Genomic DNA, 16260 nt, shown 5'->3' on the forward strand with positions numbered 1-16260 from the left:
TCCTGAAGCAGATAGTCAAGTCCAAAGCTTACTGAAGTTTTGAATTGGAATGCATATGCAAATCAAAGCATAACTTTTTAAACAAGCCCATTCAAAAGAACTATCTGGTTCAGCTTTTATGCCACCAGGTATCAAACTTTAGGGTACATCAAAACAGCATGAAGCACATATTTTAAAATGCCTATTCCTGACTTCTATCCAGAGATAGCAACCCAGGTGATTTTAATAGAGATCACAATTTGTAAAGCATTTCTGTAGACTTTTTTCAAATACAACTAAAGAGAAATTATAAATACCATCCATTACATCCTGTTACAGAGCTTGTCAAAGAAGCATTCTTAAGTCTGCATTCTTAAGACCCCCAAAAAAGAAAGAAAGGAATTGTCATGTGGCTATTTGTGTCCCTTCTCTTTTATGAGGAAAGCAAAGCCTCCACCCCGACAGAATTCCTCTTAGGTCTTCGTGGCCTGAATAATCCAGTGGCCAATGACAGCTACAGGGGATGCTGGAAAAGCTGTGAACAGACTGTCATGAGCAGCCTAAGAGCTTCATGACCCATCCTTTAGGGTTTGGCACATTGCCCACTTCCACACAATCAGGATCCTGTCTATAAAGAAGGTGGAATGAAGATTAGACAGCTCATAAGGGATGGAAACCTACCTCGAAAGGGATGGAAGGAAACATATGTTGAATATCTACTGTATGGAAAGTTCTGGAACAAATACTTTCACGTTTTTAAAATTCTCATTGAACAGAATACCTCAGGCTCTCCTGTAAAGAGAGCTCTTTGCCTTCACCGTATCACCTCTGCTCTCTTTCAGTTATCAGGTAGAAGCCATTACTCCAGCCCATTTTCTAAAAAGATTGCCTTTTAAAAGTTTCCATTTAATATAATTTTAACCAATCAAAACTGAGTTTCCAAGTTCGTCTCTTAGCTCTATTTTCTTTATTGAGGTCCTTCTCTTTTATTTCTGGCGGTAAGAGAAAACTTTTTATGCAAACTTTAAGCATAATACTTGTGGGGACAGAACCCCAGAGCGCAGTTTCCAGGCTCTCGGCCTCATGTGGAAAGGTGCTGCTCGGGTAGTAGATGGCCGTCAGCTGTAACCATTGAGCCATTGGCCACTAATATAACTGCCACAGCTGCGTTGGAGAGTAGAGTCGAGGAGAGTTGATCGGTTGGCAGAAAAGCGGACAGCAGGTGACACGTCGTGTGAATCCAGCCTCCAGTGAGACTATAGTGGTATGACTCCCTTACCTATGGCTCCGTGGGTGTTCCTTTTTGGCCTCACCATATCCTGTGTTCTTGTGTGGGGAGCGGGAGCTGAGACCCCCACAGGCCACCCCGCATGACATACTTCTAATCCATTAGAGATATGAATAAAAGGAAGCAAATCCCTTCTCTATTGTTCCAAAGATTAAAACAAATAAAAAACTGACGACACCCCAATGCAGCTATTATGTAGTATATGGTGATTTCCCTGAGAGATTGGGACATTAGAATTTTTCTTCTGTTCTCATTTTTTAAAAGAAAACTAAATGCAAAGGAAAATATTTAATACAATGCACAGATGACAAATTAAAAAATGAAAGTCAAGAAATGCCAAGGTATTTTCATAGGAATCATGTACCCTGCCCACATGCATGGCAATCTGTCAGCACTACACATTTGGTGTTTCTGCTAATAAACTTGACATTCCACTCACCAATCTTTGTGAATCTGGAATTGCCTGGACAGTAATTATAAGTGTGGAAGTGAAAAAACTACTGTTGAAATTATTGCTTATTAAAATGCATATTTATTTTTATTCTCTGTATTGTATCTACTGTAAAAACATAATTACTTATATTCACAGATTTCTAGTTCCCATTACTAGAAGAAATGTTGCTGAATCAACATGATGCTATTCTATTATAAAAACTGTAATCTGTACACTAAACAGTTCAGTCAACATAGCCCCAAATCAAGTCAGAGGGATAGCTGACAATTGAACTATTGGGACATTCAAGTTCACTCCATAATAGGAGGCAATTGAGTGTGTACCGCCCTGATTTCTTTGACTTCGTGGAGTTAAATCTGTTGAAGTTTCTGGGTCTCTTCCTGTGGGGACAGAGACCCAAAAAGCAGTTTCCAGGCTCTCGGCCTCACATAGAAAGGTGCTGGCTCAGGTAGTAAATGGCCATCGACTGATCAAATGGCCATCAGCTGTGGCTAGTTGGCTGTCAGCTGTAACCAGTGAGCCATTGGGCACTAATATAACTGCTGTGGCTAGGCTAGCAGAAAAATGGGGGCTAGCAAGGAGATGGTGGCTGAGCCTACAACCGGTGCAGTGAGGGTTGCGAACAGTGTGACTCCTGCTTCCTGTGTCTCCAACCCAGCTGCCAGTGAGAGTATAGTGGTATGACTCCCCTACCTATGGCTCCGTGGGTGTTCCTTTTTGGCCTCACCATGTCCTGCGTTCTTATGTGGGAAGCTGAGACCCTGCAGGCTGCCCCGCATGACACATGGCGTAGCGAGCAGGGTATGGTGTCGGCCAAAGCTCCCCGAAGGGCGGTGGAGCAGTTTGTGCGTATGAACACTCAGTCTCAGGAAGACCAGGAGGAGCAGCTGCCTGAGAGCTGGACCCCCGTGGAGGGGTGGAAAGATGTGGACGTTTCCTCAACCAGCAGAGGCCGGAGAAAGCGAAGGTCCTTGCGGCCCTGTGGGCTGGGAAGTGCTTGCTGAGGCAGCCCGGATGCAGGACTTGTAGTCCCAGGAGGAAACACTTGCTGAGTCCTCCGTGGGAGCTGAGGGTTAGGTCAAGGTCATCCCTCACCCCCAGGACAGCCCTGACGAATGACTATGGACTATGGGGAATTGCCTTCCATCCCTAATTTAATGGACCTCTTGACTGTTTGGGAACATACCACCATGTAGTGGAACTGGCAGATGTTTGCTTTTGTGTCTTGACTGGCCACCATTGAGAATATGTAAGCACCTTGACTGTGAGCCGCTGTTGTTCCAGCACAGTACCCTGAGAGGCCCAGAGAGAGTGGCAGTGCCCTGAGAGCCCTGGCTGAGTCCAGGAAGTCTGGCTGTGCCCAGAGAGAGTGGCAGTGCCCTGAGAGCCCTGGCTGAGTCCAGGAAGTCTGGCTGTGTCCAGAGAGAGTGGCAATGCCCTGAGAGGCCCTCGCTGTGCCTGGAGAGACTAGTAGTACCCTAAGAAGTCCAGGAAGTCTGGCTGTGCCCAGAAGTACTGGTGGTGCCCTGAGAAACCCTGGCTGTGACCAGAGAGCTTGGCTGTATCCAGGAAATAGCATTCACCTCCAGGTTCCTTGCACAGGGCCCCTCACGGAAGACTCTTGTCGCGTAGATTGTGAGGCGAGACACTGTAGGGGTGGAGTGTGGGGACAGAGCCCCAAAAAGCAGTTTCCAGACTCTCGGCCTCACATAGAAAGGTGCTGGCTCAGGTAGTAAATGGCCATCGACTGAGATCAAATGGCCATCAGCTGTGGCTAGTTGGCCGTCAGCAGTAACCAGTGAGCCATTGGTCACTAATATAACTGCTGTGGCTAGGCTAGCAAAAAAGGGGGAGCTAGCAAGAAGATGGTGGCTGAGCCTGCAAGCGGCACAGTGAGGGTTGAGAATTGTGTGGCTCCTGGTTCCTGTGTCTCCAACCCAGCTGCCAGTGAGAGTATAGTGGTGTGACTCCCCTACCTATGGCTCCGTGGGTGTTCCTTTTTGGCCTAGCCATATTCTGCGTTCTTGTGTGGGGAGTGGGACCCCGCCTGACACCCTGCATGACACATGGCGCAGCGAGCAGGGTCCCCTGCATGACACTTCCCCTTTGCCATCTTCCTCTAAGTCCCCTCCCAACCCCAATCCCCTCCAAATCAGAGGAGGGAACAGAATGGTGAGATACAGACTAAATATTGTGTGTATTGCTCCATTTCCCAAGCCTGTCCCCAACTTGTAGTAGGAACTCTGACGTGCAACTCCACGCAGAGGAAGGAAGTCATTGTTAGTTTAGAGCAAGGGTCAGCACTCTTTTCCTGTGAAGGGCCAGAGAGTAAATACTTTTAGGCCACAAGGTCGCTGTCTCAACAACTCAACTCTGCTGCTGGAGCACAACATCAGCCATAGGCGATAGGTAGACAGATGCACGTAGGTATGTCCCAACACAACTTATTTACAAAAACAAACAAGCCAGGTCGTAGTTTGCCAACTCCTGGTCTAGAGAATTCTGCTTATCTGTTTTTTCTTACTTTCTCAAGGACATATTCTATTTTACAATTCAGTAACTCAACACTGTGTTGTTTTTTTTTAAATATACCACTGTTGCCTAATTGTTTCCTATCTTGCCACTACTCTTCTAATTGATTCTATCATTGATCCTTCCAATAATAAAGCTTCTAGCTGCTACTTGAGATTCCTATTTTTCTTTACCTTTAACACAACCCAGATTTCCCTAGTCATCATCAGTTGATGAGTATAATTGAGTTAGGACTCATGAGCTGTAATCCCTGTATTTAATTATTGCTGTACAACAAAGCACCCTAAAACTCAGTGGTTTAAAACAATAAACTACTTATTACTTTGCATGAGTCTGGCCAGCTGGTAAGTTAAGTCTCCCTTTACTTTTTTCTCATAATTTTCTTGCCTATTCTTGGTATTTATTATTCCAAGTGAGCTGATAAAATTATCTAATTCCCTGCCAAAACATGCATTGAGGCTTTAATTGCCTCAAACATTTATTAATTTTAAGAAGGTTGATATTTGTATGCTATCAAGTCTTTTCCCCTAGGACCATGGTGTACTGTTCCATTTTTTTTTAAGACCTTGCTTTATGTCCTTTCATAAAATATTCTTGTATTAAAGCAGACCCTGTTTCTTTTCTTCTTAATTTTGTTCGTAAGTATCTTATAGGTTGTGTGGCAATCATTACTGGGGAGGTTGTTGGTTTGCAAACTTGAGACTTTCCCCAGTGAAATCTGACACCAGCCCCTATCCAAGGAGGGCAAAGGGAAACCAAAGAAAGAGGCAGATCACTCCAGATGCATAGGTGGCAGTTTGATAGGCAAGGAGGTTTACCTATGACGTTTGTCTTGGGTGCTAAAAGACAAGTGGATTCTGCACTTGTCCACCAGAATCTTGAAATTTTACATAGAGGCCTTCATTCGGTTCTGCCACATACACAGTCCAGGTGGTCTCGACAACACATTGCTCTCTCAGGCTGCGTCCTTGACATGGCTCCCACTGTGGGTACGGTGGGCAGAGTGTACATTCTAAGGACAGGTAGGTGCGTGGGCAGGGAACCTCTGACTGTCCAGGTCCAGCTCATGTATCACCCAGTAGTCACATCCCCTTGATGACCTCTTCCAACAGACATTTTCATTGGTAGTCGATTATTAATCAATACTACAGATTTTGATTTTTGCACATTTATGTGATTTTGGTTTTTGTACATTCATCTTATACTCAACTTTTAAGTCAGTTTAATTTTAATTTCGCTTCTAAAAAAACCTTTTAATTCTTATTTCAATTCTCATTTTAAAACTTTTTCCCTTCCCCTTTATTATTCCTTACTATGCCAGTGATTGTTTCAAACATTACACAAAACAATACATGTAAAGCACTTACCTCAGTGTCCAGCAAATAAGATAGTAAGTGCTCAGTAAATGTTGGCTGTTGAGATTTTGATTATATTTATTCAAGACAAATTTAAATTTTGCGCTATTCTTTATTCCTCATCTTACTCTTAGCTGTGAGATCTTTTGACCGTATCAGCAGGAAAAAAAAAACTGGGTGGAAAACTTCGGGAAACATACAATTTTGTATTTCATAGTCTTAATATCTTAATACCTGTTATATCCACAGAAGATATAAATAGTTAGGTAGTACATGAAGCATCACTCATAGTTCCAATTCTAAAATAAAAGTATATTATATTTTATGCTTTGATCAGAGATGTTAATAAGCTCAACTCAGCTTTTTATATGAAAAGTGTTTAACGCTTTTAATGCAGCTTTAACACAACTATTGACCACATTAATTAGACCTTCCTCATTAAAAGTAATGTTGAGAATAAACTGTCTTTCCAATGCCAATCTTCCACTTCTCATATTATCTTCTACTTGATTCCACTTTCCAAAGTGCTATCATTTTTCAGTGATTTTTCTTTTGTATCTGAATTAGTTTATGCTCGCTTTAGGCAAATGTGTATATTTTTTCTGTGTATTTTTCTCTCTTTGCAAAAACATACTTGTTTTCTTAACCTAGGAAACACAGAAGTTGGACACACAAAAAAAGCTGGCTGAACCAGGGATACTGTGCTTTGACTGCCTTTAGATTTGTATCTGACATATCTGTATTCAGTTACTTTGCTCAGTGGGCCAAAGAATGGTATTGTGAAGCAAAGATTACATGGTCTAGTCTCATAAATATTGGTGTCACTGTCCCTTGGTCAAAAGACTACATCTTTAAATGAAATAACACTACAGCAGTGCTTTACACAAATTCCTAACCTTCTCTCCACAGATAAGGAAACCTCAAGGTCACACAACCAACAAAGAATTGGTCGTCTTCAGAGCCTGAGTACTTAACCTCACACCTATATTCTCCCTTGAGCTTGTGCCTCTGCTTAAGCCAAAATTCCTCCTAGATAACTAAACTTTTATTTCTTACTCAAAATTCTTTAACGGCTGCCCATTGAAATTTGCTCACAACATATCAAAAGTCAAATTCCTACATATGCGCCTGTATAGAATATACATGTCCCTAGATGCATAAAATACCACAGCCGCACACTGAGGTTGAAAGTCATTTAGGACAGGTGCTGGGCAGCCAGGCAGTGGATCCAGCTATGTTATACGTAACTCAGGATTTCCTTTGAATCACTCCAACTCAGCTGTTTTTTCTTGGGGACCTGATTGTGCAGCAAGGCCGCAGCACTGGATGTCGGCTTTTAACAGATGCCTACATGCTCTTGGGCGGTAAGAGGAGTTAAGCTCTTGGGGAGAACAAACACTTCTCAGGGAGGATAAGCCAGAGCCGTTGAAGGAAAAGCAGCGAGGGAGTTGGTGTTCTAATTCATTTCAGTGGAGATATTTTCTTTTTCTTAACAAAGGCAGATCATATGGATGTTCACCGCTGGCACATGTCTAGAGATAAAGGTCCATGATGACATTTTCCGGGCTATTTCAGTTCTTTAAATCTAGGCCCCAAATTCTGCTGCCATTTTCCTTGGGAATCTGGGGAAGCGGAGAGTCGGGATAAGGAGACTTCACACTGCACACACCCCTGCTCAATTATAGTCATCAAGCACTTATCTTTCAGGAGACCAGCTTTTCTCTCAATCCAGAAAAAAAAATGGCTAGAAGTTAGGTGGGCAGCATGTTTTTTGCACAACTTATATATAATTACATTCAGAACAAGACTTATGTGGAATAGGGAATGGAATCCAGCAGAAATATAACCATAGAGGATTGTAGGCCCTCTAAGAAATACACCCCACACATAAGAGTTCCAGTGGGCACATTCTTCCTTTGTGAGCCAACCCACCCCTGGATACATATGTGCTAATAAAAATATACCATATGTGAGAAGCATGACTTCCGAAATTTTCCTGATAAAGTAACTGAATGCTGACTTCCAAGAGAGAGACATAATTGCTCCCCTCTTGGATGGCAATGAAATTCAAATATGTGGTCTTGATTATCATAGTGGAATAGAGATTTGACAGATATAAAACACTATATTTCTGCCAAGATGATTGCACTTTCTTTTTCCTCCTTAAAAAAATAATTGTTTTTCCATTCACTTTTCCAGCTGATGAAGAGATTAAAATGGCACTGAGATTTCCAAGATCACTTGGCAGGAGAGTTTTGGTGTAAGGATTGAATGTTTTAAAGATTGGTTTGCGCTCATTTTTATGAACTGGGAAGAAGAAAAACAATTTCTGCCTGTATCAGATTTGTAGATTAAAGATACACATACCAACCTGGGGGCTGGTGGAAATCTCTGGGTGCTTTCATTTGCTTCCCCATCTCTCTGGAACACACAAGTGGGAAGCCAATGCCAAGAGCACCGGGACCTAGACTCGTGTTTTCATCATGTCCCTCTCTGGTGGGCTGGGGGCCAGGGGCACAGTGGGAGCTAGACTCAAAAAGGACAATTACACAATAGAACACAGTTACTTTTCATACCACATTTCACCCAAAAGCTGTTAATCTTGATTTCGCTTCATGTTCTCATCTTGATTTTATGAGTACATTTTTACAGTTTTGAAAGGATATTAAGTTTTCTGAGTGCCAAGTTATAAAAAAATTTTTTTCTATATTTTTCACTTTTAATGCTGCTGACTATAAAAATCGTCTTGAAATTTAGCAGTAGCACGGTTTTAATGTAAAATACATTTTTTTTTTCACATCCCGCCTATTATGATCAGGGTATCATTCAGTGACAAACAGTAAGAAATTCCAGATAATTTAAATAACAATGGAATTTATGGGAAGGTTCTTGGGTCTCTTATAGAATTGATAGGAAAAGAGAATGAGGATTAGAAAATGGTCACAAACAAAAAGGATATTGGTAGCAGATGACTCAACCAAGGTCATATCTTATCATTGGCATATTCTAGATAGGATACTACTTCTGCACAGGAGACCCAATTGCCACAGGTGCCACCTCCACTAGACACTCACTACCCCGAGGATCTTGACTGCGACCATGAAACCATGAAACCATTCATTGTTACTGTTTCTACATCTTTGCAACACTTCCTACATGTCAACATTTCAGGTGGGAGTTTCTGAATTAGTTGAGTTGAGGTGCTGTCTGTCACATCTTAGCAGTCTGTAGTTGGAGAGGGAAAATCTGTGGTGCCCTCAACCTTTGTAGACTTCTATAAAGGACTTATCCCTAAATAAAGAGATCTAGATAATGTGGCACCAAAAAAGTAAGAAGCTATCACCTCTAATTTTTCCCATAAACGTATCCATCCATACATGCTCTGTACCACCTGCTAATATTTTTATTCAGTATCTACTAGTGAATATATCTATCCACTAGAAAATATCCACTCAGTCACCATTTCTGTTCTATGTATCTACTTGCTCACTAATTGGTTCCCTGTATGACACATTTTTATCTTTTCTTGGTATTTTCCTTTTCTTTTCCTAGTAGTATCTTATCCCTTTTTGCCTTAATGACAATACGAGGTCAGACAATTAAATTCATGAACTCACCCTCGAAAAAGTACTACAACCACTTTGCTGAATATCACTATGGTCACCTTTGAAGTACTCCCTTTGGGAACCTATGCACCGACCCCAGCGCCTAGCCCACCTTCAAAGCAATTTTGTAACTCCTTCTGGAATGGCTATCAGAGCTGTTGTCATATTACCCTTGATGCCCTGAATGTCATCCAATGTTTTCCTTTCAATATTTCCTTTATCTTTGGGTAAAGAAGTCACTGGGGGCCAAATCAGGTGAGTAGGGAAGGTGTTCCAATACGGTTATTTGTTTACTGGCTAAAAACTCCCTCACAGACAGTGCTGTGTGAGCTGGTGCATTGTCGTGATGCAAGAGCCATGAATTGTTGGTGGAAAGTTCAGGCTGTCTAACTTTTTCCCATAGCCTTTTCAGCACTTCCAAAGAGTAAACTTGGTTAACTGTTTGTCCAGTTGGTAGAGATTCATAATGAATAATCCCTCTGATATCAAAAAAGGTTAGCAACATCATGGCAACAAGTTCATGAACTTAATTGTCACACACCTTGTATACTATATCCATGTATAGTCTGCCACCTCTTTATAATGCTGAATTTTCAAGGCCAGATCCTACAAGATAATTTCAACATAGAAAGTATGATTGCAAAAAACACTGGCATCTCAACTAAAATTGTGTATCCCGCTCCAAAGTAAGCATCTGCATTTGAATAATCAACTTGAGGATATTCCACAAAATCAAAGCTGACGTACTGCCCCTCCCCCCTCAGCAATGGCCTGACTGGCACCCCCATCTCCCTCTATCACTCTCTATTACTGCTACAGCCATCTTAGTGTGTGTAGGTGTTTAAGAATATCAGACAGATATTTGGGGAAATAGGTTCAGGTTGTCGATAGGCTGAAAATGCAGTATTATTTTCCCACTTAAAAAGTCCCTATGAAACGTAATGTTAAAAACTGATTATTAAATTCCAGCAATGAAAGATACATGTATTTTCCCTCCTCCACCAGAAACTTTTCACAAAAAGGAGAGTGTGTAAAAATAAATAAATAAATAAAATAAAATAAAAATGAGAAGTATCACTTAAGTAAGAAGTCAAAAGGTTTAATTTTATTGGATAAAGTTCATTCAGGGCTTACACAGATCATAGGAATACTTTAGATTATAACAGATAATAGATCAATAGCTTATCAGAAAGAAGGAAAAGAGTTTGTATTTTCAACATAGAAAAAAAAAAATCTAATTGCTACAGATGTCTTGTAATATTCCCAAAACAAGGTCTAGCCAAGTTTGTTGTTTAGTGGATTTTTTTCTTTTTTCAAGGGATGAAAAGTGGTATTTAATGTGTATACTATTGGTTACAACTAATGTAACAGCTTGAAAAACTCATGAGACAGAAGCATAAATATAAAAAAGACAAGATTTTAAAATTGTACTGTAGGAATATTAACTATAATGAATGGAAAAGATACATTAAAACCAACAGTGTGTTACACTAGTTCAAACCAGAACTCATAAAGCAGACCAAAACTGAGGCTAGTTAAGGGAAATGGTCTGTTTTTAGAAATTGTGTCCACACAGACACCACCACAATGAAATGCCAGCAGTAACTATGTGGTCCCCTCTGGTTACTCAGTGAAGTGTCAAAGGTGGAAGGACTGGTTAGCAGCTCAGGCTTTCTCCAGGGATTTGTAGTATTCCATCAGCACATTCCAGGCCTTGGGAGCCATGAAACCTTCAGGAGGTTTCTGGCCATCTCGAGCAAGTTTGCGCATTCGTGTTCCAGAAATAAATTCAAAGTCTTCATGGCTGAAAGAGAGAGAAAAACATTATTTCACATTTTAAAAAACTTATAGTGAAATTTTAAAAAGCACGTGTCCCTTCCGTTCACAGTAAACAAGCTTACTAAAAAAAAATTTTTGGACAAAACAGTACTCACGAATATCAATGTGATTTCAAATTTTTCATTGAGCAAAAAAAGAAAAAAATCACACTATTGAAAATTACCCAATTACAGAACTAGAAAAATATTTTAACTGACATTTTTATTAATTTTATAGATTCACATGCAATTATAAGAAATAACACAGGAAGATCTCATGTATCCTTTACCCAGTTTCCCCAATGGTAACGTCCTGCAAAACTATAGCATAATATCACAATCAGGATATCAGCATGGAAACAATCGACCGACCCTATTCAGATTTCCCCACTTTTATTCGTGCTCATTTCTCTATGTGTTTATTTAGTTTTATGCAATTTTATCACATGTGAAGTTTCATGTCTATACCACAGTCAAGATACAGAACAGTTCCAAAACCATGGCAATCCTTTGGGTTGCCCTTTTATAGCCATACCCAGCTCACTGCCTCCTCCCCAGCCCCTGACAAGTATTAATTTAGAACTAAATTTTTTTTTAATTAGATCTAATTTAGCTAGCACAGATTGAAAACTTTTTAGGAAGGTTGAATCTGAAAGGCTAAATGCATACTGCAACATTAAGAAAAAAAAGTGGAATTTCATATTAGAGATAACAAGTGAGCAGCAATAATTACTATTATTTCATTGATGAGATACCACAAAAGTAATTTAGTTCTTCTCATCTTCATACATAAAAAAGCCCTTACACTATTAAATACACAGTAACTATGGCTATGTCACATATTGTCTACTGGTAATTTCATCCTCCTCCCTTGAACAAGAGAATCAACTAGAGAGCAGACCAGGACCCAGCAAGAATTCTGAGTCATTAAATTCACCAGATCACAGGTCATGTTTACTCCTAGTTTACTCCTAGCAATTGTATGTTCCCTCCTTACTTCATTATCTGTGTAGTTAATATGAGGATCCAGTGAAATCATAAACTGCCAAGAACCTTTCCTTCTAGAGTTATGTCAGATACGTTTTAATTAATAATCGCATTTCTAGAAATCTACTTTAAAGAAATAATCAGAAATGCAGACAAATATGCATAAAGATAGCTATCTGAAAGTTGTTTTATGATAGTAAAATATTATAAATAACCTAAAAGTTGCAGGTTCTAAATAAATTATGGCACAGTGCTGAGCAGAATTATATAGTCATTAAAGTACACCTAAGGATGGGATAAAATGTTCCTGATTTAATTAATGATAAGTAAAATAATCAGGGCACAAAATTTTATACACAATACCATTTCAATTTTGTTAAAATACAGGGTATCGGGCAGGGGGAAGACGGTTACAAAGAAATATATCCAAATGTTACTAGTGGTTATGTCTATGAAGTAATGTCACAAGTGCTTTTAATTTTGTTCATGTTTTATGCAATTTTCTACAATGATGATTTTTATCAATTATCAATATCTAAATCAAAAAAATATCAAATTATTATCAATAACAACTGTTACAATGAACAAAAGCTTACTGTAAAAACCTCTATCCAGGAGTTCCAGTCAAGATGGCAGGATAGGTAAATGCTGTGCTGGCCTCCTCCCACAACCACCTCAAAATTACAACTAAACTACAGAATGACCGACAGTGAGAATCACATGAAGTCTAGCTGAAAAGAAGTCCTATAACTAAGGATATAGAGAGGTAGCCACATTGAGGCTGATAGCAGGGGCATAGATGCAGAACAGGCACATCCTACACCCACGTGTGGCATTTAAAAATTGAGAGGTACAAATCATCGGTGGAGATCACCCCTGAGGAGCGAGGGGTCCCAGCCCCACACCAGGTTCCCCAACCCAGGGTTCTAGTGCCAGAGAGAGAAGTCCGCATAACGTCTGGCTGGGAAAACCAGAGGAGATTGCGGCTGTGTGAGCTGGAGGGCTGCTGGAGTCCCAGGTGATCCTCTTAAAAGGCTCCCAGAACGGACTTACTGACTGCCTTAACTTACTCTATGCTGGGGAGCCGCCCAAAGGCACCAGGGACATATGCGGAGGAAATGAATTGCCTGGCTTCATGATGAGGGAGAGAGGGGTGGCTTTTTCCCAGACAGACGTGAATGCAGAAGCCACTGTTCTTTTGTTGAGCCCTTTCCCTGCTTAGCATGTGCACACAGACAGGCACCATATCTAAGTCTCCATCAACCTAACATCAACATAACAGGACATGGCTAACATGCCCTGGTGATTCCCTGAGACCTCGCCTACCAAACTTGAGGGCCCACCTAAGCTGCTTCCAGTGGCTTTTCCATACAAACGGCCTGATTTGGCTCATGCTGTGGACTTTCCTAAAATCTCTCAAAGGTTCACAAATCCCAAACAAGTAGCATCTAGCCTCAGTGTACCTCATACCTCTTGCTGAACAACCCCAAGCTTGGCCTAGTGGCAGCCAGCCTCGGTTTGCAGCTTAGCCTCTCCCAGGTACCTCCAAACTAAGCCCAAGTGGCAAACATTTGCAGATCACTTTGCAGTTCAGACCACATACACAGGCAGTGGCTAACACTGACCTGCTACAGAACCCCTCCCAAGAGGCCTCAGAATAAACACAGCTGATGGTTTCAGACTACACAAGAGCACCACCCAACCACCTCCACAAACGACACCCAAAGGGCAGACTGGGCAGACACCATAGTCCTGCTAAAGCAAATCCTGTTCTGTAAGGTCAGCTCCTGTATAACTGCTCCTCTATTGTAGTCACAGCCAGTCCTCACAACCAAAGAGCCCAAGGGTCAATCCCTCCCACTGACATGCAAACAGCAACCAATGCTCAACTACAACAGGAGAGCACACACAACCTACACAAGGGACACACTTGAAGCACCCGGTTTAGGTGACCAGGGATACTGTGCCACTGGGCCCCGCAGAACACCTACGAGTAAGGCCACTCTACTAAGAATGGGAGACACAGCAGTGCTATGTAATACACAGAAACAAACACAGGGAGGTAGCCAGAATGAGGAGGCAAAGAAACATGTCCTAAATGACAGAACAGAACAAAGCTCCAGAAAAAGAACTAAACAAAATGGAGACAAGCAATCTACCAGCTGGAGGGTTCAAAACACTGGTTGTAAGGATGCTCAGTGAACTTAGGGGAAGAATAGATGAACTCAGCTTTAACAAAGAGATAGGAAACATAAAAATGGAGATAGGAAACATAAAAATGAACCAGTCAGAAACAAAGAATATAATACCTGAAATAAATACATTAGAGGGAAACAACAGTAGATTACATGAAGCAGAGGACCAAATTAATGATTTGGAAGATGAGGTAGCATAAAACACCCAATCAGAACAACATAAAGAAAAAAAATGAGGAGAGTTTAAGGGGCCTCTGAGACCATAAAGTATAGCAACATTTGCATGATAGGGGTACCAGAAGGACAAGAGAGCAAGTAATTGAAAACCTATTTGAAGAAATAATGATGGAAAACTTCCCTAACTTGGCAAAGGAAATAGATATATAAGCCCAGAAAGTGCAGAGAGTCCCTAACAAGATGAACACAAAGAGGCCCACACCAAAACACATCACGATTAAAATGCCAAAGGTTAAAGACAAAGAATCTTATAAGCAGCAAGAAAAAAGCAGTTAGTTACCTACAATGGAGCTCCCGTAAGACTGTCAACTGATTCAACTGATTTCTCAACAGAAACTTTGCAGGCCAGAAGGGACTGACACAAAATATGCAGTGTTGAAAAGTAAGGACCTTCAACCAAGATTACCCTACCCAGCAAAGCTATCATTTAAAATCAAAAGACAGATAAAGAACTTCCCAGACCAAAAAAAAGCTAAAGGAGTTCATCACCACCAAATCAGTTATACAGGAAATGTTAGAAAGAATTCTTTAAAAAGAAGAAGAAAAAAAGATAAAGAATATGAATAATAAAATGGCAGTAACTACATATCTATCAATAATTACTTTAAATGTAAATGGATTAAATACTCCAATCAAAAGACAGCGTGGCTGAGGTGTGGCCAGATGGCTCAGATGCTTAGAGTGCGAGCTCTGAACAACAGGGTTGCCAGTTCGATTCCTGCATGGGCCAGTGAGCTGCGCCCTCTTCAACTAGACTGAAGGCAACAAGCTGCTGCTGACCTGCCGGAGGGGCAGCTGGATGGCTCAGCTGGGTAGGGCGTGAGCTCTCAAAAACAAGGTCACCAGTTCAATTCCTAAATGGGATGGTGGGCTGCGCCCCCTGCAACAGAATATTGAAAACAGCAACTGGACTTGGAGCTGAGCTGCGCCCTCCACAACTATATTGAAGGACAACAACCTGGAGATGATGGGCCCTGGAGAAACACACTGTTCCTCAATATTCCCCCCAAAAAAAAAAAAAAAAAGAAAGAAAAGAAAAGAAAAAAAAAAAAGGGTGGCTGAATAAACAAGAAAACAAGACTCCTGCCTACTGGAGATGCACTTCAGACTGAAAAACACACAAAGACTGAAAGTAAAGGGACGGGAAAAAGATATTTCATGAAAATGAAAGCAAAAAAAACCCAAAAAACAAAAAAAAAACTTAGGGTAGCAATCCTTATACCAGATTAAATAAACTTTAAAACAAAGGCTATAACAAGCGACGAAGAAGGACCCCGTATCCCACTTCTGGGTATATATCTGAAGAAACCCAAAACACTACTTTGAAGGGACATGTGCATCCATATATTCACTGCAGCACTATTTACAATAACCAAGATGTGGAGGCAGCCTGCATGACTATCAATGGATAAATGGATAAAGAAGAGGCGGTATACATATTCAATGGAATATTACTCAGCCATAAAAACGAATGAAATCTTTTCATCTGCAACAACATGGATGGACCTAGATGGTATTGTGCTGAGTAGAGTAAGTCAGAGATAGACAAATGTCACGTGATTTCACTTATATGTGGAATCTAGAGAACAGGATAAACAAAACAGAAACAAGCTCAGCACTTTGATGGTTGCCAGATTGGGAAGGGAAAGGTGGGTGTGTGAATGGGGGGGATTAAGGGATACAAATTAATAGTTACAAAATATTCATGGGGATGTAGAGTATAACATGGGGAATATAGTTAGTAGTATTGTAATAACTATGTATGGTGTCAGATGGGTACTGGATTTATCAGGGTGATCACTTCGTAAGAT

The 16260-nt window shown here is 40.8% G+C and overlaps 1 protein-coding gene across 2 annotated transcripts in view; it reads right to left on the reverse strand.

The window, feature by feature from the left end:
• Positions 1–10296: 10296 nt before the first annotated feature.
• PAPSS1 (3'-phosphoadenosine 5'-phosphosulfate synthase 1) overlaps positions 10297–16260 on the reverse strand; it is a 103642-nt gene continuing 97678 nt past the window's right edge. For both annotated transcript variants that reach the window (XM_033106650.1, XM_033106651.1), the window contains one exon: positions 10297–11017. In XM_033106650.1, the coding sequence (XP_032962541.1) occupies positions 10879–11017 (139 nt within the window). In that variant the 3' untranslated portion in view covers positions 10297–10878. The remainder of the gene's footprint in view (positions 11018–16260) is intronic.

This window comes from Rhinolophus ferrumequinum, chromosome 5, assembly GCF_004115265.2.
Source record: "Rhinolophus ferrumequinum isolate MPI-CBG mRhiFer1 chromosome 5, mRhiFer1_v1.p, whole genome shotgun sequence".
In the NCBI taxonomy this organism is placed as follows: domain Eukaryota; kingdom Metazoa; phylum Chordata; class Mammalia; order Chiroptera; family Rhinolophidae; genus Rhinolophus; species Rhinolophus ferrumequinum.